The 26719-nt window shown below is 35.6% G+C and overlaps 1 protein-coding gene across 4 annotated transcripts in view; it reads right to left on the bottom strand.

Annotated features, from left to right (window-relative positions):
• The window catches only part of LOC145332742 (C2 domain-containing protein 5), a 50946-nt gene that overhangs the window by 23799 nt on the left and 428 nt on the right, over positions 1–26719 (bottom strand). For 3 of the 4 annotated variants that reach the window (XM_080177788.1, XM_080177790.1, XM_080177789.1), the window contains exons 2-15: positions 26476–26586; positions 25886–25979; positions 25049–25149; positions 24097–24196; positions 23118–23181; positions 21880–21957; positions 9455–9525; positions 8754–8870; positions 8280–8339; positions 7630–7700; positions 5561–6876; positions 2296–2376; positions 1160–1251; positions 818–889 (exon numbers count right to left, since the gene is read on the bottom strand). In XM_080177788.1, coding sequence (XP_080033914.1) covers positions 818–889; positions 1160–1251; positions 2296–2376; positions 5561–6876; positions 7630–7700; positions 8280–8339; positions 8754–8870; positions 9455–9525; positions 21880–21957; positions 23118–23181; positions 24097–24196; positions 25049–25149; positions 25886–25979; positions 26476–26586 — 2428 coding nt within the window. Of the gene's footprint in view, positions 1–817; positions 890–1159; positions 1252–2295; positions 2377–4067; positions 4232–5560; positions 6877–7629; positions 7701–8279; positions 8340–8753; positions 8871–9454; positions 9526–21879; positions 21958–23117; positions 23182–24096; positions 24197–25048; positions 25150–25885; positions 25980–26475; positions 26587–26719 lie in introns of all 4 variants that reach the window. The other variant, XM_080177791.1, reaches the window with a different exon arrangement.

Below are 26719 nucleotides of genomic sequence, written 5' to 3' on the forward strand. Positions count from 1 at the left end.
TCCTCCATGTCTATCTGTCTGTATATTTATCTATTATTGTATTTATCTATCTATCTACCTCCTATCTAATTTCAGTCCACCAGGACTCACTAGTGTCTCCACCCTCCCTGTCTGTCTGTCTGTCTTTCTGTCTATCTATCTATCTATCTACCTCCTGTCTAATTTCAGTCCACCAAGACACCCTAGTGTCTCCATCCTCCATGTCTATCTGTCTGTATATTTATCTATTATTGTATTTATCTATCTATCTACCTCCTATCTAATTTCAGTCCACCAGGACTCACTAGTGTCTCCACCCTCCCTGTCTGTCTGTCTGTCTGTCTGTCTGTCTGTCTGTCTGTCTGTCTGTCTGTCTGTCTGTCTGTCTGTCTGTCTGTCTATCTATCTATCTACCTCCTGTCTAATTTCAGTCCACCAAGACACCCTAGTGTCTCCATCCTCCATGTCTATCTGTCTGTATATTTATCTATTATTGTATTTATCTATCTATCTACCTCCTATCTAATTTCAGTCCACCAGGACTCACTAGTGTCTCCACCCTCCCTGTCTGTCTGTCTGTCTGTCTGTCTGTCTGTCTGTCTGTCTGTCTGTCTGTCTGTCTGTCTGTCTGTCTGTCTGTCTATCTATCTATCTATCTACCTCCTGTCTAATTTCAGTCCACCAAGACTCCCTAGTATCTCCATCCTCCCAGTCTATTTGTCTGTCTACCTGACTGTTTTTTTTGTTTGTCTGTCTGTCTGTCTGTCTGTCTGTCTGTCTATCTGTCTGTCTGTTTGTCTGTCTATCTATCTATCTATATGTATCTCTATCTATGTACCTCCTGTCTAATTTCAGTCCACCAGGACTCCCTAGTATCACCATCCTCCCTGTCATCAAGTTCTTCCAGCAACTGAAATAGTAATATGTATTTCGTAATAGTATTATAGACTGACTTCCGCAGATATTAAAATGAAAAAGGATAAGATTAAATCCAGTTTTATAAGCTCAAAGGGACCGAAGGCACAGGCTAACAAACCTGGTTTTAATCTTATGATTTTTATTTTATTACTCATGGAAAAAATGTCTGAAATGTTATAAATGATTTTTCAGTATGGCTGAGAACCAGTTCTAATCAAGCGGATATTAATCGGTTTTGAAGCCATACTGGCGAATGTTTTACCTTAACAGATTTAGCGCTGACCATTCCACCCAGGTGATGTAGAAATCCAGCAGAAAACTTGGTCATGGTCAAGAATGGGTATTCTGTCATGTCTAGAAATTATACAAGGATAACAACATCCATAAAAGCGAAGCTCTGAACCGGTAGAACTTACGAATATTAAAACATTATCCTAACTTGATGACTTTAGCTTTTTTGAAAAAAATCTTAAATTAAAAAATTACCAAGGTACCCTATTTTCTTAAATTTTGGAATAGTGATTCTTAGGACGTTTAGGAACAAAGTAATAAGCGAATCATTATATTCAAGTCTTAAAGCGTAAGTATATCCATATTTAAGTAATATTAGAGTTGAAGTATTAGGAATTTTATGTTAAGACTTCTCCATAATGTTGAAAATTAAATTCAATACTACATTTGTTATTGTTCGTAGGTTTGATCGTAGCTTCACTTAATGGATGTGGTAAAAGGGTTCTTACTGCCATTTATGTATCTATCAATCTATATATTCCCCTACAAAGTATCTATAATATATATATATTTATTAAACTAGGTATCTATCTATTCAACAAAGTATATATCTATTCAACTATGTCTATCTGTCTATATATCTAACTAAGTAACTATCTTAACATCCAACTAAGTATCCATTTATCCAATTAAGTAACTACCTATCCAACTAAGTATATATCTATCCAACTAACTATCTTTCTAACCAAATAAGTATCTACCTATATATCCAACAAAGTAACTATCAAAGTACCTGCAGAGTCGCCACTCTTGGCAATATTTCTAACTGGAATTTTCTCTAAGCTGTCTATCCATCAAAATAACTATGTATCTATCTATCCGACTAAGTATCTATCTATCCGACTAAGTATCTATCTATCAAACTAAGTATTTATGAAAGAACCTGCAGAGTCTCCACTCTTGGCATTATTTTTAACTGGAGTTTTTTCTAAGCTGTCTATCCACCAAACTATCTATCTATCTATCCATCTATCTAACCAAGTATCTATCTAATCACCTGCAGGGTCTCCACTCTTGGCATTATTTCTAACTGGAGTTTTCTCTGAGCTGTCTATCCATCCAAATAAGTATCTATCTATCTATCCGACTAAGTAGCTATCAAAGTACCTGCAGAGTCTCCACTCTTGGCATTATTTTTAACTGGAGTTTTCTCTGAGCTACCTCCACTCTCTCCACTTATACTCACTCCTTGCAAGAAAATATATTTTAGTATCGTTTCCAAACCGATTAATACCCGGTGGATTAGAGCCGGTTCTATGTCATACTGAAAAATTATGTCTAGCATCGTATTATATCCAGTTTTCTGAACAATCATGGGATTAAAACCAGCAATTTTTAGCCCCGAAAGATGCCGAGGGCACGGGGAAAAAATTGCTTAATCTTATGATTGTAAATTTTTTTATCCGCGATAAGCTGTTTATAATACGATGCAAGAAATGCCTATTTCAATATCTTATGTCATTGTACAATCCTATTATATACAGTAGTAAGCTTTTTTTGTTTGTAGCGAAGGATCTCGGTAACCGCTAAACCGATCTGGTTCTCCTTTACAATGAAGCTTCTTATAGGTCCTTAGATGGTTTCAGGCTATTTTAACCCTTCAATATACCTTCGAATATATAACCCCTAGATGTTAGGGGCACAGCCGCTAGTTGTATTTCATTGTAACATTTAAGTAATTTCGCCCAAGTGGAAGATGGTGGAGTTCTGTATACTGTTTTAGTAAAAAGGAAAGATTTTTTTTTTGGGGGGGGGGAGACGGGGGGGGGGGGAAGAATGTATCTCGATGTAACCCCACACTCATATAGATAAGGTTCACATAGTCTAAAAAATTCCCTTAATCAGACCAGTCGTTTACAAGATCTTAGGGAACATGAACATTATTGTACATTGGGGAGAGCAAGTTATTACAAATTTAGGATTTTAAATGTAAAGAATAAATGGTTAAATTGAAATAATATTTTTTTATTGTGCATTCAAGTTAGCATATGTTTCAACATTTTCAAGTCATCAGAACCCTTATATCATTATGAAATATTTATATTATACACTTTTTCCCCAATGGATCTAAAGGGATAAGACTATAACCGATAAATTGATGAACATCCCCAATGATGAAAAATTACCCATTCTGTAGTTTACAATTAGTGTTTGAAACGTTTAAATACTTAACCAAGTAAAACAACCAATCAAAATTCAGAAAAAGTCCTCAAAGTTGTTAATCCAACGAATAAGAAAACGTTATTATAAAGCTTTATTTGCTATTTAATCTTTTGGTGATAATATGCTAAATTAAATGCTCATCATTTCTTAAATTCAAACAAACTATTTAAAAATTTTGATGAATCTACTTTAGACAATATATTATATATTCTCTACAAGACAAAATCTAGGTACTAATTGGTTTTAACTTTCTATAATAAACTTGTATATACTTGTTATTACATAGATTTTATCTAAATTATATAGGTACTATTAGTCTATTTAGACTTACTTTTTAAAATTCATATCAAATTCTAAAACACACAATTAAGACACTCAATGAAAAATGAAGTTAAAACTAAAATTAATTTTTTTTTTAAATGCAAACAGATAAAAAATATAGGTATGAAAATAGTAAAACAGAAGAAAATATCAACTTTAAAAAGCTTAGGAATGTACCTATGATAAATTAAAAATGTTATTTTTGGCATTTAAGGAAAATTAAAAACTTAAAACACATAACCATTAGACTCAAATAAAACCATGCAAATAAAAGTTATTTGATAAGCATAAAAAATTAAATTTTGAAACTTTATACCTAACATAACATCAAAAATAGATAGATAAAAAGCTTGAAGCACATTCAAACACAATTGTTAGTTGAGCATTAAAAATACCTAAATCACTAATATCGGCAGCAGCTGTTCTAGAGTACTGCAGTTTATTGTTAGGCGTGGTCGTGGCAGCAGCAGCACTTGTCCAAGAGGTGCTGCTGTGTACATTAAACACAGGCTGGGGATAGTCACACCCCTCACTCTTACCATCAACTGAGGAACGAGTCCTAGGCAAACAAATAAAAAAAAACGTTACAATATTATGGTGCTTGTTTTATGTTTATTGTTTTTATGAGGCGTTGCTAGAAAAGACAGAATCCTACAAGAGATAAAATCGACGAAGGTTAAGTTAGTTTAGATTTAAATTATAGGATATAAACTTTTTGCAATTGCACAAATTTATATTCAATAATCTTAACCTAACCTAAACTAACTTTTGTCCAATTAGGTTTTTTGAAGGAATAGGTCTTGTAATTAGGCCTTTGTAGCAACGTCGTTTATAAACTACGTATAAGTTCTAAAATAGTGCAAGTGATTTTTTCTAATAGTTAAAACTTATATATTTTTTTATTTTTCTTCTTTAAAAAAATTTACAGAATATATTAGGTACATTTTTTCATTTATTAAATTATCAATCATATATAGTAGGTATGGCAATCCGTCAAATTTTTGGACCAGATTCGGATTCTTACAAGAATCCGTCCAAAAAATGGCGGATTCTCGCGGATTCCGGATTCTTATTTTTGGCGGATTCTGGATTCGAATTCCGGATTCTAGCAATATTTTTAAAGGCTTTTTATTTAAATTAAAAAATTTAAGTGCTACATAAATCCTAAAAATTAATGTTCTTGGTGTTCTCTATAATTCACTTACAAGAATCGATCCAGTTGAAAGAAAAAACTCAAGGCGCTAATTTTAGCCTACAAATTAAGAATCCTAATCCACTAGTAAAAAAAGGATTCCGGATCCGGATTCGAATTAAAAAATTGGGCGGATTTCGGATTCAGATATGGATTGCCAACCCTAATACAAAGCATATTTTTTTTATAATAAATAAATCATTAGTTACCCCATAAATGAGAATTTTAAAGAAGCTTCAATTTCAAAGAAAATCTTGTTCGTCCAGCAATTAGCAAGATCTTAAGCAACAGACAGACATCATGTTACTTTTATATCAAGAAAAGATATTTTTTTCTACTTATTGATTATTAAGTATTAGGTTCCTAGATTGATTTTAAGATATATTTAACTTTATACATTCTTATTATGATTCATATTTTACTATGTAATTAGAAAAAAAATGACCATTATTCCTTAATAGATAGGATAGACATTGATAATATATATATATTTGTAAATAATTCTATTCTACAGTATCAAAATTCGAAACAGCTAGTTTTGTGACTACTTTATAAATGTGTCTTCTTACATGCTAATCAAATATTCCAAATCTAAAAAAAATTTCAATGACTGTAATTTAAGTTCATACATGTTCAACTTTACAAAAGACAATCTTTCACACAAACTATAATTATTCTTCACTCACACTCGCATACCTTCCACTGCATTGTTGGTGAGCTCCTCAAGACCTTGAAGCTTCTGGTACATTCCCTCATCCGTAGAGGATATCCATGAGGTGGACCTGGACGTCTCATGACTTGTGATTGGTCTGAATATGGCGGAATTCTTGCGCAGCTGGTCACCCTCGCTTGTAAAGTGGGTCTGGGAATTTTGCAGGGTGTTGTGGGCTGTGATGGGGCAGCATTCATCAGCACTGGCATGAGTGTCATCTGACAGTGAAACTTTGCCAGCTGAATCATTGGACAGTTGGCGCACTATGGGGATAAAACAAATTGGGGAATCAAGACTATGACTTCTTTCTCTAGCAAAAAATTTTGGTTCATTGTCCTGACTCTCATCATTACTAACAGTGTTATCATTATTTTTCTTAGGATTATTAATATCATCAGATATTTCAGAAGTATCAATAAGTTCTTTTTTATCTAAAGCTTTTTCAATTTCTCCTTTTGTATAATTTTCTTGAATCAGTTCTTTTGCATCTGTAGGTTTTTCAATTTCTTTCTCTGAATAATTTTCTTGGAGTTGGAGAAGAGGAATTTCTTCTGATTCAATTGTAATTGACTCATTATTGATAACCAAATCAGTTTTCAATTCAGTTATGGCTATTTCAGTTTTTAATTCTTTTGCCTCAGTCAAGGATTCTTGATCTTCTAACTGTCCAGCGCTTGCTAAATCTTCTTCAATTGACACAGGCAAAATATCCTCATCAGGTTCTAGGAGTTTTTCAGTTTCTTCAACACCAATAGATGGTTTTATGTTGTCAATGCTCATCAACCAATTCTCCACTATGCCAGAGTCAGATACTTTATCAAAGTGCTCTAGAAAATCATGCTGAGTTTTAGTTTTAACAGGACTTACTTCCTCACTTGCAGTTGCAGTAGTGCTGAATTTTCTGGGCATTATTTTACTGATAACCTTTTTGAAGCTAGCTTTTCTAGTTGCCTTGGGGGGACTGGTGTTCACTGGTGGTGTTGATGTTGATGTGTATTCATCTGCAGAACATTGCTTAATTAATCGTTTTCTTTTCAACAATTTTATTGAGGTTTTCCTTACTTCTGGCTTTGCCTGTGCAGAATTTAACCTTTCTGACTGTGTTCTGAAAACTTTGTTTCTACCCTTTACAGATCCAGAGAGCAATGATGAAGAAGCCTTGTATTTGCTTCCTCCAGTTCCCAGCATTTGTCCAGAAGATACAGCTGAGACAGTGTCAGACATGGATACAAACGAGTTGTTTCTGGAATTCCTGTTGATGGCAGCAGCAGTAGTTGTTCCTCCAGGCTTGTCCAAGTAACTAGATAGAGCAGCAGTCTGTTGTAACAGGACACTAGGTGCATTATTATCAATTTCAAGGACGGGTGTGGCAGGGATCAGTCTGAGTTGGGGTCGCGTACCAATATTATTTGGACACTGGTGTTTGTTGTTAGTGGCTGGGACTGGGAAGAAGCAGGGCAAGTCTAGCCTCACACTTTCCAGAGACCTAGCAGATTGGATAATGTTTACTGTGTTGCCATTGACAATGTCATAGAACTGTCAAACTGTGTTTTGAATTGATAATCACTTTTATGTGAAAATAATTAGGTATAAAGCATTATAAACAAGAGGGTGTTTTAAAAATAACATTAAAAGTTTAACTAATGTTAAATATTATTAACTTAAAATATAAGTTATTGTAGATGATTATGCCTTCTCAAAGGTTGAATTAGTTAAAACAAAAGTGTTATAACAAAATCTACAGAGAAAAGTGGTTGTTAGTATTGTTAATTTGGTATTTAGATGGAGTTTTTTATTAATAGGCCAAGGTTATAGGAAAGGATATGTACAATCATACTTTGTAATCAATGTTAGAACAGTCTTAAAATGTAGGTATTAGTTGTATTTGCAGTGTCTATAAACAAACTAACAGGATCAGTTTATAATTTATGAGAATTAATAAAAGAACAGGTTATAATTGAGAAAAAAAAATAATATAATTAAATATTTGAAAATTCCCAGGATATAAATATTAACAAAATAAACCCTTGAAATAAAATTGTAAATTTCTTACTCTTTGCCAGCAGAATTCTCTCTAGAACCTCTGGGAGAATTAGGGTTCTGACTCAAGTTTCCAGGGCTCATCTGTAATCAAATTGAAAGTTAAAGCAAAGTCAATGTAAGGTTTGGCATCAATAGATCAATTCTTACATGCTAAAATAAAAATTTCTTTGCACCCCATAGTCCCAGATTAAATATTCCTACCCATTTAAATTTAAAAAAGCTTAGGTAACTTTGAAAAGAAACTCTTGTAAAAAAGAATGAAAAGAAACTCTTGTAAAAAAGAATGATAACAACATCAAATATCAAAAAATGGATGGATGACATAAGGGCATTATCCTAATAGGATTTTTTTTAAATTCTAAAAAAATAAGAGCTGCGGCTAAGCAGGCTAGAGGCCGAGCGCTGTAACTGGGCAGGCATAGGGGCCAAGCGCCGCGGCCAGGGCCATAGTTTTTTCGAAAGGGATGGGGAGTACCAAAATTTTCATAATTGAAAAAAAAATCCTAATAAATAATACCAAATAAAGCATAGTAGGTTGGAGTAGATACTTAACTTATTGGACATTGGAATCTTTACAAGCTAAATTTATTACATCAATCAATCAGAGAGAGAAAGCAAGTGAAAGAAACTTAGCTGCTAAAAAAATGCCTGCTATGTTACCTGGAGGGTGAGAGCTTCATCAAGCTGAACTCTGGATAAAGTTACTGCAGTTCCAATACCCTAAATAGTTTTACTGAGACATCGTAAATGAAATTGTTAAGTTATATTTAATTTTTTACAAATCATCTAAAACTAAATAGTTTTATTAATATGTTCTGCTTCCAAAAACAAATTCTTGAATTTTGAACAATCCAAGTTTTAGAAAAATATGCTTACTTATATATTTTGTAATATCAATTGTTGTCCTGGAGAAAAAAGATTTTCAGAGATGAGAAGATCTACAGTGGTTTTTAAAATGATACCCATCAAATTACCTTTTTGAACAAAGAAAAATATAATATACATTTCTAATACAAAGTAAAACGATGTCTATCTGTCTTTCTGTAATAAAGAGAAAAATATTACCTCTACCCCCTTATTTTCAATTTATTTGAAAAATAGAGGGTGGGGGGAGGGAGTGGTACCAAAACTTACCCTGACTGCAATACCAGTTTCTCCCTCGAGATCAAATAGCTGCCTGTAGCCTATAACAGCATTGGCACCTAATTCCAGAGCTTTCAGGCCTATCTTTCTTCGCACTTCACCAGACAACTGAAAAGGAATAGAATTAGAAATAAAATATACCTCATGTGTTTTATGATAGATGTAAGAAAGATGTAATTAATTTTCTATCTGATTTTGATGGGGGAGGGGGTGTTCCTTGCCTTTAAGTTACACTCCCTTAAAAGTAAAGTAATAGATCAAAAAGAAATTTGTCAAATTAGTTCAAGTAAACTTACATTATGGCATCAGCCATTTCAGTACTGTCTCTCTTTTTATGACTGAGTTCCTTTTAATTTATGGTTTGTTATGTGGAGGCTCGTTCACTCACCCCAACCTCCTCATTTTAAAGGGATAAGACAATGACTGATAAATTGATGTACTTCTGTAGGTAGATTTAAATAGGTAGGTAGTTGAAACGTTTGGACACACACAACTTAATGAAGCAACCAATCAAAATTCAATATTATCTCCTAAGTTGGTAAGTCAACAAAAAATAAAATAAAATTATAAAACTTTGGAAACCAGTGTAATAAACAAACCAATGTCCCCTCCACCCTGCTTAAAAATAGTAAACGTTTAAACCATTATGCGTCAAAAAAATATATGAGAATGTTTACTCACTGAAACTTTACCTTCATAAAAAGGAGTTGTCTTGCTTCATTAGAAGCTCTGGGTGTTCTGATTTTATCAATCCATTTATATTCTACAGATAATACAGATATCATAATATTTAATGAGTACCTAGGTAATTAAGTTTGATTTGGGAGGCAACCCACCCCCCCCAAAAAAAATCTTCTTTTTCTTTTCTTTTCAAATCTATTATAATATAAGGTACATTCCTAATAAAAATAAGTTAAATAATTTCCTAGTTACCTATTATCAATACATTTAAGTCTACTAGCAGCTACCTGTAAAGGAGAACCATAGCGAACTGACAGACACAAGATATCCTATTACTCTATTCAAAAGAACTAGCGTCTACGCTCCTAAAGGCCTCTAGGGGCACTTGAGGAGGGGAGAGTTGAATTCAATAAAAAAAAACATGGATGACAACATACAGGGTGCGGCACATAAATCCGGACTTTTTTTAAACAGCCATAGCATCAAAACTACTTGACCAATCAGGACGTTTGACCCCACTATAAAAAGCTTAGATAATGACCTTTTAGCCCAAAAAAATCTTAGGACGAAGATGGACGTGTATTACGAGCTGGCCGCGCATATGTTCAACAAAGCAGATTCGAAATGCGCAGGTGGTTTTATCTTGATTCTCGACTAGGGCCCACTAAATCTGACCTCAGCCCATCTGTAGGTGAGATATGCATATGATACTTGCTGGAGATACTGTTAGATACATAAGTAAGACATTAGAAAAGACTAGAGCTCTCTATCTGAAATGGCTTGGCTGTAGTACTCCAGCAAAGTGAAACGTGTCAGATTTTAAGATGTCAAAACGTCAAAAATCGTGAAAAATTGTTAATATTTCTCGATTTTCGATTTCAGGGACCCATATGGAACTTTAAACCTCATTTTAGACTATGAGTTGCGCTGATAACCCTAGCTGAATCGTCATGCCATTTCCAAAAAGGTAAAAAACGTCGTTATAGCTCAACTGTGGTCCAAATGAGAGCCTCCATGTCTAAGGGTAGCTTGAAAGTTGTGTTAATTTGGACCCTGCGGTTACTCACGTTTCTAAGAAAATGTGGCCTCCCAGCAGCTTGATCTTAATTCAATGGACTTTTGGGCCTAAAGCTACTTTGAAACATGCACCAGTAGACGTGCCCATATCACAAAGACCTCCCTCATTGCCACTATCAAGGAGAACTTCGCCAGCTTGGACAGGTACATTTTGACCTGGGCCTGTCGGCGGTTGAGGAGGCGGATACAGGCAGCGAATGAGACTGGCGGCCATTTTTTTGAATAATCTAATAGTCAAATACCTATTCTGCCTCTCAGTTTTTAAAATTTAATAAAATCTTTAAAACTGACGATTTTATATCCATTTTTTAAAAAATTTGAAAAAGTCCGGATTTATGTGCCGCACCCTGTACATAGGTAGCGAAGCTCAAAAGTTATTTATAGACATCTAGAAAAATTAACTTAAAATCGCAATTAAAATTCATTTTTGGGGGGAGGAGGTAGTTTTTTTTCTAAAGTCAATTTCTCTTGGGAGGGTGGATGGTGATACTCTTCCCCAAAATAGTTATAAAACTTCCAAAAACCTATGAGAAGCTATCCTGTTAAGGAGAACCATATCGGTTCCGTGGTTAGCGAGATTCTTTGGTTCAAACAAACAGACATTCTGTTATTATGTACAAAGTATATCCTATTTTAAGGACCAGCGACTACGCCCTTAGAGGACTCTAGAGGAACTTGATTAGGGGGGGGGGGGAGTTGAATTCAAAAACCCATTTTTTTATTTAAAAATAAAAAGTTAAAAACAAGGATGACAACATCCTTAATTAGCGAAGCTCAAAAGTTATGGATGGAAATCTGGGAACTATATAAACTATAGAGTAGTGTCGTAAAAAATAAGCATTTAACTTAAATAAATAAATCACAAAACCTTTTAAAAATATATAATAACATGAAAATCTAGGAATAAATTCATCCCCCCAACCAATAAGCAAATCTCAATGAAATTTAGTGGAAGTATTAAGAATGAAAACTAATACAATCCCTGAAAATTACAACCATCTATCAGGAATATGAGTTGTGAAAATCACAAAAACCTAAACATCTAGGAATCGATCTAGCACTGCAACAAATAGACAAACCTTAACGAAACTTTTTGAAAATATGTAGAATGTGAATTTATTTATTCCCTGAAAATTTCAGCCGTCTATCTTGAATAGAAGTCAAGAAAACCATGAAAAAAAGAAAATCTAGGAATAGATCTAGCACCCAACCAAAAGGCAAATCTCAATGAAAATATGTAAAATGTGAACTTATTCAATCAAAAAACAGGAGCCGAGAAAATCACGTTTCTCCGATAGCATAACGGACTGACAAAGTGATTATAGAGTAGCTTCGCTAATAATTTTTTTAGTGAGGGAAGGGGGAGTAGACCACCCCCATTTCTGATTTCAATTTTAAAAAGAAAGAAAAAATAGGGGAAGGGTTGTGATTTTTTTCTAAGAGTAGTTTCTCTTGGGAGGGTGGTTGTACCCTCTCCCAGGACCTATGAGAAGCTACCCTGTAAAAGAGAACCATATCGGTTTAGCGGTTAGCGAGAACCTTTGGTACAAATAAACTGACAGAGAGACATACATCCTTTTATTACGTACCAAGTATATTCTATTAAATAAAGTAGTAAGTTTTTTGTCTGATGCTTAAGATTTTCATAACTACTTCACACAGTTACCGAGATGGTTTTAGGCTATTTTTCTACCATTTTGAATACAGGTTCTTGAAGGGATATGGAAGGACAGAGAAAAAAGCCTACAACCTCACAAAGATCATGTCGGTTCAGCAGTTAGCGAGATTCTTTGTTACAGAAAAAAAAGGATTAATAGGATAAACATATAATAGGATATAGGGTTATTTTGTCTATTGCTAAAGATCTCAGAAAATACTAGTCTTTAATACAAAGTAAATCCATGCCTGTCTGTCTAAAGCTTAAGATCTTGGTAACCGCTGAACAGATTGGGTTCTAAATTCTAATCTTCAGGGAATATATCTACTAGTCCTGTGGTAGTTTTAGGCTATTTTCTTAGAGTGTGGGAAACCCACCCCCCCCCCCAAAAAAAAAATCAACCACCCCTCAATTTATTTTTGTAAACTAATGCAAATCAGCGGGGTGGGGGAACCCCCACCGCACCCTGGGGCGAAGCCTAAATGAAAAAAATAATCACAATCTTTTTTTATATTTTTTTTTTTGACAAATTTCCAACAAACGATTCTATAAAAGAGGGATACGAAGCCTCTAATCCTAGTAGAAAGTAAAAAGCTTTAAGTGTCCCTCCCCCAAAGAAAATAGCAAAAACCATCACAGGATTATTAGGTATATTCCATGAAGAGTAGAGCACAATAGGTTCAGTGGTTACTGAGATATTAAGCTTCTGATATACAGACGGACAAGCAGACGGACAGACATCGTTCTACTTTGCATTATAGATAATATACTATTTTTGTAATACTTTTTTGTACAAAGTTTAGTGTGAATTAATGGGATACATATTTAGGTTAAGACATACACCAAGCTGCTAAGCAACTAGTTGAACTACACCAAGCTGTGGAAGGAGTGAGAGGCCATGAAGAGTTGAAGGGACTCGAACCAGTGATTTAATTACACCAAGTTATTATAGTTTTAATACATCAAGTTAATATATTTGTGTTAATCATTTTGTGTTATTTTATTTATTATGTTTATTCATTCCAGAGTTTACATTCTGGGGTTTTAGCTTACCTTAGTGGTTGTAAATTACATCAAGTCTGTTTATGTTTCAGAAGAGATGTGTGCATTATTGTTATCCTTATAATAGTTGGGACACCTGTCTTAAATGGTCACTCTGCTCCTATTTAGGCAAGTTCTTCAATGGTAGCATTGGCCACGCAACGATCTACGGCATTGTTCTAAAGTTTTAAATTGATAACATAATTCATCTTATCTCTCTTGAAGTGAATTTCGGTTTTAGATCTCGAGAACTGTCTCTCGGTACGTATTAAAAAGGTTTTAATACAGACACACCCCCGTGAGGGTGATATACCCCTGTGAGGGTGACACACATCAAACAGTACCCCTGTGTGGGTGACGCACCCCTGTGTGGGTGACAACTATCAAAAGTGGCGACAATACTGGGTGTTACAGAGAAAAACACCAAGGAGGACGGGGGTGACACCGTCAATAGTAGCGGAAAAGAGGGCACTGACCCTATCAATTTAAAGGGGTGTAAGGGGGAGACACACACCAAAACAGAGGGAAATAATAAGCTAACCTCAGAATTAAAAATGTCAGAGTCAGAGAAAAAGGAGAAATGGCAAGGGTATGGGAGGGGGATACCTATCCCTTACCTTGAAGATTTCAAGGATTTCAGTACATGGGTAAGATGTGTAGAGATGTGGAGTAAGACGACATCCGTGCCCAAAGCTGAACAAGGATTTCATTTGGTAAGTGAAATTCCAGTAAAATCGGCCAGATATGGTGATTCCCTGAGAGAGGACATACTGAAGGCCGTGGAAACCGACGATCTAGTAGCAAATGAAAAAGGGGTGGATACGGTAATCACCTTTTTAAAATCGCGTTTTTGGGTAGATCAAGAAGAAGAGATATACAATACACACAGCAAACTAAAATACCTACAACGCAAGAAAAACCAGACAATTAGCGACTATATAATCGAATTTGATCAAACGTTAACTAAAGCGCGTCAATTAAAAATCCTTCCAGAAGAAGGAGACACAAGGCTAGACATGTTATTTGCTCTAGAGCTAATGATAACGGCGGATTTAAATAGCTATGAATTTATGCTTTTAAGATCGGTAGCAAAGATAACAACGGAAGACGGAAAAAGGTATGAAACAGTAAAATCGAAAATGCGTGAAATTCTAGGCAAATTAAATGAAAAAGTGAAAGAAAACAACGAAATTATGCTCGCTCAAAAGAATTCATGCAAAGAAGACGACATTCAAGACCAGAAGATGGACGAAGCCTATATGGCGAAAGGATGGAAGCCGCCAAACGGAAAATCATCATACCAAAACAAGAATAACCGATACCAAAATCGAAACAACACCAAGAAACAGAATAATTCAACGCCGAATAACAAAGATTACAACAAGAAAACATTTAGGTCTAAACCACTAAACCCTCCGGGACCGGATGGCAAACCTATGAAATGTCTGGGCTGTAAAGCAGAAACACATTTGGTAAAAGAATGCCCAGATGTGAAACAAGTTAAAGAGAATAGGAAGTATCAAATGGTTTACATGACTAATCCACAAACACAAGAATCAGAAAAAGTACTGATAGCTGAAACATCAGAATCTGAACAGTCTGAACAAGAGGATGAACAGGGAGTTTTTTGTTCAGTTCTTTGTGCAGAAAAGGAGGACTTGAATAGATTTACAGCCGTAGCTCTGAATATGGCAGCGTTGGATACCTGCTGCTCAGCAAGTGTTGCTGGAGAAAAGTGGATTAAAGTGTACCTGAAGTCTTTACCAAAAGAAATGAGAAACAAAGTAGTGGGACCGCTAGAGACTGATAGAAAATTTCTTTTCGGAAATCAAGGCAAACTCGATGCAAATGCTAGATACATCATACCGGCTAGAATCGGAGGAGAAGACAACAAGCTTGAAATCGATATAATTTCGTCCGATATTCCACTTTTGCTATCCAAGAATGCTATGAAGACGCTTGGAATAGCACTAGACATGAAGAATGACAGAGGAACTATAAATGGTAAACCATTAATATTACACACAACAAGTGCAGGTCATTATGTAGTGGATTTGCTCAACAACAAGGAAGAAATGAACGAGGTCTGTATAGCTGAACTCGAAAACAACAACGAAAGAGAGCAAATCAAAGCATTACTAAAGATCCATAAACAATTTGGGCATCGCCCAAAGAAACAGTTTGTGACGATCTTGAAAGAAGCTGGGCAATGGCATGAGAAATTCTCTGCCATGATAGATGATATAATGGACAGTTGTGAAGGGTGCATAATGAGGAAGCGTACGCCTGACCGTCCGGCAGTTGCTCCTCCCCTTTCGAATGATTTCAATCAGATCCTATGTCTTGACTTAAAAATTTGGGACAAAAACAAGGGAATATACATCTTATATATGATTGATCATTTTACCAGATATCAGATGGCCTCGGTCATCAAAAGCAAGGAACCGGAAGAAGTTGTAAAAGCCATCACATTAAAATGGTTGCCAGTATTCGGACGTATGGATAAAATTCTCACTGATAATGGAGGAGAATTTTCTAATGATGAAATGAGAGAAGTAGGCAGTTTGTTGAATGTACAGCTGCTTACCACTGCAGCTAATAGCCCTTGGCAAGGAGGAGTAGTAGAGAAAAATCATGAAACTTCCGACATCATAGTACGCACAACAAAAAGGGATTTTCCAAACATGAGCTTAGAAGTAGCTTTAGCTTGGGCTATAACAGCTGTGAACTCTTTATCTAGTGTCAGAGGTTTCTCACCACATCAATTAGTGTTCGGAAGGCAGATTAAGCTGCCAAATATACTAGAAGATCCTCCACCAGCATGGGAAGAACCAGAGAAAAGTAAATCTCTTATGGATACACTAGAAGCTATCCACAAAACAAGAGTAGAATACACCAAAGCAGAGAGATGTGAAAGGATAAAAAGAGCTTTGAGAGCAAAAATTAGAAGCTGTGATACAATCTATGAGAAAGGTGATATCGTATACTTCAAGAAAGAAGGAGAAGATATATGGAGAGGTCCAGCAAAGGTAATCTTTCAAGATAATAAAATCATTTTTATCAGGATTGGCTCTGTGTATTACAGAGTAAGCGCAAACAGATTGATAAAGGCAGGAGAAGGATTGGCAGCGAAGATTGTTGAGCAAGAAGCAACAGATCAACACCAAACAGATAAAGTACAATCTTCAGAAGATAGCTCTCTAAGCATCAAAACAAGAAGAAAAAATGAGCGAGAAACTATCAATGACATACCTGATATGACAGAACTAAGAATGGATGAGAAGGACCAAGACAACACCGAAAATATTCCAAGTGAGGTTGTCCAAGAAGACGAGATAATACCTATGGAACAGGAACAGACCGTGACAGCAGAACCAGGAGAAAGCACAAGAGAAAACAATGAAAATTCATTGCCAAACCAGAACAACACCAAACAGCAAGGTCAAAAGCGAAAGAAAACAAATCAAAAACCATCACCTGAACTAAATGATGACGGTACTCTAAGAAATGCAGCTAAGGTGCTGAAAAGGAACGACAGAATAGAAATTTTCGAAGACGGAAAGTGGGAAAAAGGAACTATTCTTGGACATGGAGGTAAAGTGACAGGTAAACATAGTGGATGGTTTAATTTTCAGCTGGATAACGGTCAGGTCTTTCATGATGAAGTAGCAAATAGAGACATTAGATATGAAAAAGAAGACAATGCAGATGAATCAGAAAACGAGGAAGCTTTCTTCACTATCAAACTAGATTGTGGTAAAATATTACAGATAAAGGATATAGACAAACGAAGAATATGGATAGAAAAGGAAGAAGAAACAATATCATTGCTATTGTTGACAGAAGAAACCTTGGCAGTAATGTTACCACAAGACAAAAGAGATTCACCGGAAGCATTGGTAGCAAAAATAGAAGAGCTGAACAAACTACAAGCTTTTAACACTTATGAAATAGTTGAGGACGAAGGGCAAGAGAGAATCACTACTACCTGGGTGCTGACAGAAAAAGGCACGGAAATAAGAGCAAGGTTAACAGCCAGGGGATTCCAGGAAGAAGGAGAATTTCCAACAGATAGTCCTACAGTTCAGAAACACTCTATTAAGATATTACTAGCTATAGCTGCGACAGAAGGTTGGGATATTCAAACAACGGATATTACAAGTGCTTTTCTACAAGGCGACAAGATGGATAGAAAGGTTTATGTAAAACCACCTAAAGAGGCGCAATTGGTCAAAAAGCTTTGGTTACTGGAAAAGTGCCTATACGGCTTAAAAGACGCCAGTCGAAAGTGGTACCTAAGGGTGCTTAAGAAACTGAAAGAGCTAGGTTTCAAAACCAGTCACTACGATTCGGGACTTTTCTATCTGATCAAAGATGGTATACTCATAGGAATCATTGCCCTGCATGTAGACGATTTCCTTCACGCGGGTAATCAGTATTTCAACAAATACATCATGCCACAAGTTTTGTCCTGCTTCAAGGTAGGCAAATCTGAGACAAAGGATTTCATTTACACAGGCTTTCACATGAAACAGTGTAATGATGGAATCAGAATTGACCAAGAAAAATACATCAAGAATGTGACTATTCCAGTAATAGACCTACAACAGCTTAAAGATAGAAAACGTGACATGAACCAAGACGAGTTGACACTGTTGAGGCAGTTGACAGGAATTGTGAATTGGGCAGCGAGAGCAACAAGGCCAGAGTTATGCTTTGAGATGATAGATCTCTCCACAAAGTTCAAGGGAGGCAAAGTGGACGATCTGATTAGAGCAAAGAACGTGGCAAGCAGGCTCAAGAAGACACAGGTATCAATTATGGTATCTAATTTAGGTAACCTGCAAGATTGCAAGATTGTGGTTTACACAGACGCAGCATATCGAAATTTGAACAATAACACGGATAGCTGTGGGGGATTCATTGTGTTTCTTGTAAACATCAAGAATGGAAAGTGCGCACCATTGGAATGGAAAAGTGGAAAGTTGAAGCGCAAGGTACATAGTACTCTAGGTGCAGAAACTCAAGCATTGAACAATGGGCTGGATGCAGCGTTAGGATCCAAGCTTTTGATAAAGGAACTTTTTGACGGGAAGCTTGACCTACAAGTGATAGCTATCACAGACAACATGTCAGCAAGGACCTCAATTTACTCAGAATCAGAAGTAGGAGAGAGGATCCTAAGAGGAGATATTGCCATTATCAAGGAGATGATTAAAGAAGGGAGAGTACAAGAAGTCAAATGGGTAGATGGCACCCTAATGTTAGCCGATCTACTCACCAAACGTGGTGTCAATAAGCTGGCATTACTGGATGTATTGCAATCAGGCAGTCTAGGAAGAGCAAACTTGGCTGTAGTAAACAGCTAAAAATTGTAAATTTTTTTTGTAAAAAGAAACAAACACATCAATAAAAGCCCAAAAACAACACAAAAACGAGTAAAAATCAAACAAAAACAACTAAAAACCAAGAAAAACACCAAAAACAGATAAAAACTAACAAAAATTAAAAAAACGCAAACAGTATACAAATTCCGATTTCATGTTCATGATCACTTGAAGTATACGCCATGGATACATCAAGAAAATGTTTGTCGGCGTAATAACAGCGCGATGATTTGGCAACACTTTCGTGGAGTAGAAACCCACCGGCGGAAATTATGAAAATGTAAACATTGCAGCAGACATATTGTTTCCGACGTGAAGCCAGAGAGACGCAATTTAAAGTGAAATTATTTTATAAGTGAATATATTATTCTCATATTAGTATGTCTAATATTTTTTCAGTGATAAACAGTATTTTAAAAGACGAACGAACATAATTTTATCAATCGCATTTTATCCCAATGTTTTAATGAATTTTTATCAAAGTTTTTCACAGTTTAGAACCAAAACAATTCTTTTTAAGAAAATATTTTTTTAGAAACACACTAAGTAGTTTGCTTATCATAAGAAATATAGTTTATTTTTTTTGGAAAACACCAAGCAGTTTTTTTTACGATTCAATTCATTTTCAAGAAAAGGACACATACCAAGCAGTTTATACAAATTATTTTACGAATGAATCATCGTAAAGTTTTTTTTTTTTTTTAAAAAGCATTGACGCACACCAAGCAGTTTTTTATAAAATTTTTTTTTACAGCATTGACGCACACCAAACAGTTTTCCTTCATATAACTAAAGAAAATTAATTTTATTTTCAGATTAAATTTTGTTTTCAAGAATAAGTGATTTTGTTGAAATATGGCTAGATTCAACAATCCTACGAGAAACGTAGTTTTCAGCAGCTTCAGCTTGCTAGAGGGCGTGCTAGATCAAGAAAGAACTGGCATAACTTGGATCTCGTTGGCCGACAGGGATCTAAATTCCATGGTAAAAATCATAACTGATGCTGTAAAGGATGCCCAAGTGCCTAAGCACATAATAGTTACAAGCCTGCAAAAATTTGTAGGCGGGGTGTCAATTGACAAGTTGAAACGTGCCATCTTAGATATCAGCAAGGCCGCCTATGATCAGGATATCAACAAGCTAGTGTTCTCGACGGCGTTTTTTGTGCCGGCACACGAAAAAGTGTGGGATGCGGTGGCTCTCTTCAATAGGGAGGTACAGCTTGCTAATGAGCAGCTTGATATGCCGCGTGTAAATGGGCACAAGGCGGTGATGATGCCGAATTCCGAGTTGGACATGACCAGAAGGATCAGGTTCACTCAATGGTTGGAGAGACAGCTGGGGACCAATGTTGGGTCGCATCTTTCCTATGAAGGCCAGGTAAACCATGTCAGAATGTTAATGACTGTTTTTGACAGGGCATTCACCACATACAACAATAGGCCGGTAAGTCGTGAGGCAAGGCTGCAACAGCCAATGTCGTTGGCAGTCACGCCTGGCTACTGTGATGATTTGTTCATGAAACAATGTCTAGCTAGAAAACTGATCATCACAAGACCTATACCTGAAGGTGAAAGGATACTGGAGTGCTCCAATCAAAGGCCAGAGGGATGGCAGGACTGGGAGGTGTACAAGAAGCATGGCAGTCTGTGGCGCTACTGGGAAAGAATGGGAATTCTCGAGGCCTACATCAAGACAATGAGGAAGGGTGACGAGATTCCAACCTGGCTGATTGGTGATGTAAGTGGTGAGGAAGTTGATGCCGTTGCTGAGAAAGAGGATGAAAGTGAAGATCAGGTTGAAGATGGGATCATGGATCAGCAAGAGGATGGTGATGATGACGAAATTGTGTTCTTGGAAGAAGTTCCAGCACAGGCCAGGGTTATTGTTGATGAGCAGCATGATAATTCCAATGAGGAACCTACTCGTCAAGTAGAGGTTGTGGAGGAAGAATCTGGTGCTACAAACAACAAGAGAGAAAGAGATAATAATGAGAGTGAAGATTTGATGGAAAGAATAGAGGAGTTGACAAGAAAGCAAGAAGTCATTGAAGAGAAGATGAAAGCCTATCAGAGGCAGAATGAGAATCTAGAGGCAAAGCTGGCTAGAGAAAAGACAACATCTAAGCATTGGCGTAGCCTAGTAGACATCAAGCAGCGTGAGTGCAATGAGGTGTTACAGAAGATGGAGAATGAGAACAAAAACACCAAGGACAACTTAGCCAGAGTAACTAGGGAATATGAATTCCTCAGAAATCTGTACTCTAGTGAAAGAAAGAAGCATCAAAGAGTGAAAGTCACCAGACGCTTTGCCAAGGATAAGGATTTTAAATCATATGGCAAGGATCACAAGTAAAGGGACAACAAAACAGAAAGGAGACAGAAATTCATACTAATGTCAAGTTTAGTGTGAATTAATGGGATACATATTTAGGTTAAGACATACACCAAGCTGCTAAGCAACTAGTTGAACTACACCAAGCTGTGGAAGGAGTGAGAGGCCATGAAGAGTTGAAGGGACTCGAACCAGTGATTTAATTACACCAAGTTATTATAGTTTTAATACATCAAGTTAATATATTTGTGTTAATCATTTTGTGTTATTTTATTTATTATGTTTATTCATTCCAGAGTTTACATTCTGGGGTTTTAGCTTACCTTAGTGGTTGTAAATTACATCAAGTCTGTTTATGTTTCAGAAGAGATGTGTGCATTATTGTTATCCTTATAATAGTTGGGACACCTGTCTTAAATGGTCACTCTGCTCCTATTTAGGCAAGTTCTTCAAATACAAATAAATATACAAATACTTTTATACTTATATTTGATTCTTATTCTTTAAAAACTGAAGATACCAAAAATACCAAAGATACCAAAAATATCTATAGGACATATATTTCAAATCCATAAATTTAAACTGTAAGTTCTAATAACATATATGCATAATTTACATACATATTTTTGTTCTATGAAAATTGAAGATATTATTGAATTTATTTCAATAATACACCTATTGTTTTTGCAAAAATTTTCGTACAAAACATAAAAATTACTTTTTTGCTAATATTTGATTCTTATTAATTTTAAAAAAAACGTAAAACGTACAAAAATACAAATTTCAAAATACGTTACGTACACATATCAAAATAACGTCCAGAACGTACACAGATTCGATGCGTAACGTACAAAACGTACACTCTGGCCAGTCTGTATATACAAACGTTGGGTAGGTAAATAATTTTTTTGAAATCATTAATGCAAAAGTATTTATCTGCCTGGATCATCATTGACCACCAATTCTTCAACAAATCCAGGTAGAAACTGGATCTTGTATCCCTCAGGCACCTCTGGAGCTGAAATATACATTAATTTGATGATTTAGGGTTGGAAATCCGAATCCGAATCCGCCCAATTTTGGAATCCAGAATCCGAATCCGGAATCCGTTTTTTAATAGTGGAATCAGATTTTCAATTTTTATGCTAATATTAGCGTCTTGAGTGTTTTTGGTCCGAATATATATTTTAATTTTTTACAAAGCCATTTTGGCCGCTGTTAGGGTCTAGAAATAGGAGAAAAGCTACTGTGAAAATATAAAAAAAAAACGCCGCTTAAGATTCTTCCCAGTACCCGGTAAAATTGTATTCCTAATTTATTTTTTAAAAGCCTTTTAAAGTATTGCTAGAATCCGGAATCCAGAATCCGAAATCCTTAAAAAAAATAAGAATCCGGAATCCGCGGAGAATCCGTTTTATTTTTGGGCGGATTCTTAAGAATCCGAATCCGGTCCAAAAATTAAACCCTAGTTATTATGTTGATTTTATCAGGAATGTAGGGGATATTGGGCTTTTTACACTAGTCCCCAAAGTCTAATAATAACGTTTTCTTATTCGTTGGCTCAACTTCCTTGGAGAATTTTCTTGAATTTTGATTGGTGTATTCATTTAGTTGAGTGTCCAAATGGTTCAACCACTAATTTTAATCTACTAAGGAATTTAAGGGATAGAAAAGTTATTAACGAAAGAGAAAGAAAAGTGATTATAAAAATTCTGAAAGAAATTCTTACAGTAAGACTCCCATTTCCTCAAGAGCATTATAGAGACGGACAAAGTAAGTTTTTGGGGTGGATGCTTATTAGTCAGGGATTAGCAACAAAAGGGATAGATGTATGAAGTGCATTCAACAAGTTTGATTGCATGTTACCATCTAACATAAGTATATGATTTTTAGGACAATAAATAGCAATCAATTAGGCACCACCAAAATAGTCTTTATGCTGTTTTTGTAAAACAGGACAGCCATATAAGTTGCATAAATCCAAAACATATGATTTTTAAGTCTTGATATTTTTTAAATTAGCTGGTAAAAAAATCAAATTATTCTAAACATATGTCCTATATTAAACCATTGACCAGGAAAAAATATGCAGTTGACTAAATTTAAGTTTAAATGCACTTCGTGCAACTACCCCTTTAGACACAAATATCTTCAATAGCAGCTAAATAAACAACTTACTTGCAAAGAAATGAACTCCACAAGAAGATTGACGAAATCTGTTCAAATCAGAGAACAATTCAACCTAGAAAGTAAACAATTAAGTAATTAATAGTTATTTCTCGCATCGTATTATAAACGGCTTTCCGCGGATATAGAATGTACAATTATGGGATTAAAACTAGTTTTTTTAGCCCCGAGGTGACGAAGTCACCGGCTAAAAAAACTAGTTTTAATCTTATGATTGTACATTTCTATATTCGTAGAAAGCTGGATATAATACGATGCTAGACAGTTTTTTCGTATGGATGAGAACCGGTTCCTATCCACCGGATTCGAATGAATACGAGAAAAGATATTAAAGGAGTACATGCAAATATTCAACATTACTCATGGCAACAGCAACGAGGGAGGGGACATTAGACTGTAAATTACATTGGTATCAAATTATTACATAATCTGAATAACTTTGGGTAGGTACTTTACTTTCAACCAAAAAATCTAATGTAAAAAAGGGGTAATTTTGATTATTATTAGTAGTAGCAGTAGTTATTTATCGTCCATTGTACAATCGCCTATAACCCTATAACCTATAAATGGATGGATCAAAAATTGCTTTAAACCATATCAAGGCGCAAAAAAAAAAAAATGGCCTAAAACAATCCCGAGACCTGTGTGAAGCATTCCTGAAAAGAACTTAATCAATTTAGTATCTCTTAAAATCTTAAACTTCAGACTAGGTACTTTATATAAAAGGATTAGAAATATTTCAATTGGGGTTGGGTCGGATACTTTTTAGGCCGGATACCGCCCGGATTTCTGGCCAACGTTCGATATCCGGCAAATTACCGGATAAACGGCAATACAATCCAGTCGGATATCCGGTATCCGGATAGTTTCAATATCCGGTATCCGGCCGGATATTGAAATGGTCGGATATCCGGCCCAAAACTAATTTCAATGTTATTTTTCATGAAAGGTCTCACTCCCCATTCCTTACCTTAACAATAAAGTTAATTTCTCCTCTGATACCATGCATGGTATCAAATATTGGTACCCAACCAGACAGCATCCCCCCGCCACCTGCTCCAGAGGTAGTACTACACAACATCAATCAATAGGTATAACTAAGGGGTAGGGTTGGACCGGATATCCGGCAATTTTCAATATTCTGCCGAATACCGGATATTGAAACTATCCTGATACCGCTTATCCGGTAATTTGCCAGATATCGAACGTTGGCCAGATATCAGGCTGGATATCCGGCATTAGAATTCAGCCGGATATTTGGTATCCGGCCAAAAAAGTGTCAGGCCCAACCCTACTAAGGGTGTCATTTTTTTCGCGTATTTTCCATAAAGGTGGGTGTTTTAAGACTTTAAAATAGGATTAGAACTCTTAAGATTTGCCATGACAGATGCTTTATTGGGGTATATCGTGGACTTGTGAAAAACGGCGGCTGAACCGTCGATCCTGCCTAAGCGAAGGTTATATATCTATTATGAGATGTACTTCTCCACTCACCCAGCCATAGAAAGAAATACCTCCCCCAAGACCTTTTTTTATCATTTTTATGTTTAAAACTAAAAGGAATAGTTGCATGAAATGCATTTCAGAAAAATGATTTCAAGTATAAGTTACAAGTATACCATCAAACATATATAATTTTGTATTACCTACAATAAATAACAAACAATTAGACATCACTAATTAGTCGTCATGCTGTTTTGTGAAAATACACCAGCTATACAAAACACAAGAATACAAATTTAAAGTCTGGATATTTTTAAAACTATATAGTAGAAAATTATGTCCTATAAGTGTAGTTTAAAACATAGAACAGGAAAAAATATGCAGTTCACTAAATTCAATTTGAAGTGTATTCGTGCAACTACCCCTGTAAAGTTAATATTTAGTCGCCTGTAACAATAAATAGTTTTAATGATTGATCCCTTGTTGTAACAGTCAATTTTCCATCGTTGCCTGCCCCTCCCCCTGAACTTCGGGAAGCCGAGACGTTCGGCAACAATAGCGGGTTCAGATCTATATACACCTAGATAGATAGATAAATTGATTGGATAAATAGATAAATAAATCGATAGGATAGATAGATAGATAAATTGATTGGATGGATAGATAGATAAAGTGATAGAATAGATAGATAGATTGGATAAATTCAATTGGATGCAGTAAATAACTATAGTAGACTAGATAGATAGATATAATCTATAATTGTTCCATAACATATAAAAGATAAACTTGAAAATTCAAAGTATTGGGGTATAAAACTAGTACCTACGTGTGTTACTTTATAGTATATCTGTGGTAAACCAAAATAATTCATATCTTTATAATAAAGTAACAGGATGTTTGTCCGTTAGTCTTCATTATAGAAAAGAATGAATCAAAAACTGCAATAATATCAAAGGATGGTAGGCATACAATCCTAACACTTTTATCTATAATATAAAGTAGTTTCATGTCTGTCCGTCTGTATGTCCCTTAAGATCTCGGTTACCACTGAACCGATTGGATTCTGCTCTTCAGGGAATATATCTACTGGTCCTGTGATGGTTTTAGGTTATTTTCTTAGGGGGTGTGGGACATCCATAACCCCCCAAAAACAAACAAAAAATCTCCCCTATTTTTATAATGTGGTCGTTGCAGCACTATAGGTACCTACTTAGTATTTTTTTAATAACCTCTTTTGGCAAAGCCCCTAGAGGCTAGGGGCGAAGCCGCTAGTAACTTTATATAATGAAACACAGCGCAGCTACTCAACAACTAACCTTCCCAATAGCATCATTTGCCGAGTAAGCGTCGTAGTCCATTATTCTAACTTGTAAAGGTTCATCTTGTAATTCAAGATCATCTGCTTCGAACCTGCAACATAATAAAGTTTAAGAGAATGGTTTTTAAGTAGGGTTGGGCCGGATACTTTTTTGGCCGGATTCCGGATATCTGGTAAAAGCCGGATATCCGATAAATTACTGGATATCTGGCAGGATATCCAGAAATCCGGCATTAGAAATCTGCCGGATAACCGGTATCCGGATAGTTCCAATATCCAATATCCGGCCGGATATTGAAAATGGCCGGATATCCGGCCCAACCCCATAAGATTATAAAAATCATTGAAAAGGGAGAGAACATTGGACTGTAAATTGCATTGGTACCCATTAATAATGACCACGTTTTCTTATCCGTTGGCTCAAAACTTTGGGTACTTTTGTTGTATGTGATCGGTTGGTTCCAAACTAGTTAGTAGTGTCCAAACTTTGTAACAAACAATTTTAGTCTATAGAAGGGGTAATTATGTTTATCATTATTGGGAATGTATATAAATTTATTGTCCATTGTTTTATCCCTTAAGACCTACCTAAACCATTCAGAATTCCATGCTGGGTTTAAAGATTTTCTGAAGACGTCAGTTTTATACGTCACTTCTCCAAACTTTACCTCCACAAAAGCGTCGGTTGTGTCAGAAGACCTTTAAAGGAATATGATTGATAATTATGTTTTCTACGTTATTTTAAAATCCTTATAATAAAGTAACAGGATGTGTGTTTGTCTGTGTGTCTATCTGTTTGTTTGTTTGTACCGAAGGATCTCGGTAACCGCTA

Source organism: Acartia tonsa, chromosome 11, assembly GCF_053477335.1.
Source record: "Acartia tonsa isolate MP-2025a chromosome 11, ASM5347733v1, whole genome shotgun sequence".
NCBI lineage: Eukaryota > Metazoa > Arthropoda > Copepoda > Calanoida > Acartiidae > Acartia > Acartia tonsa.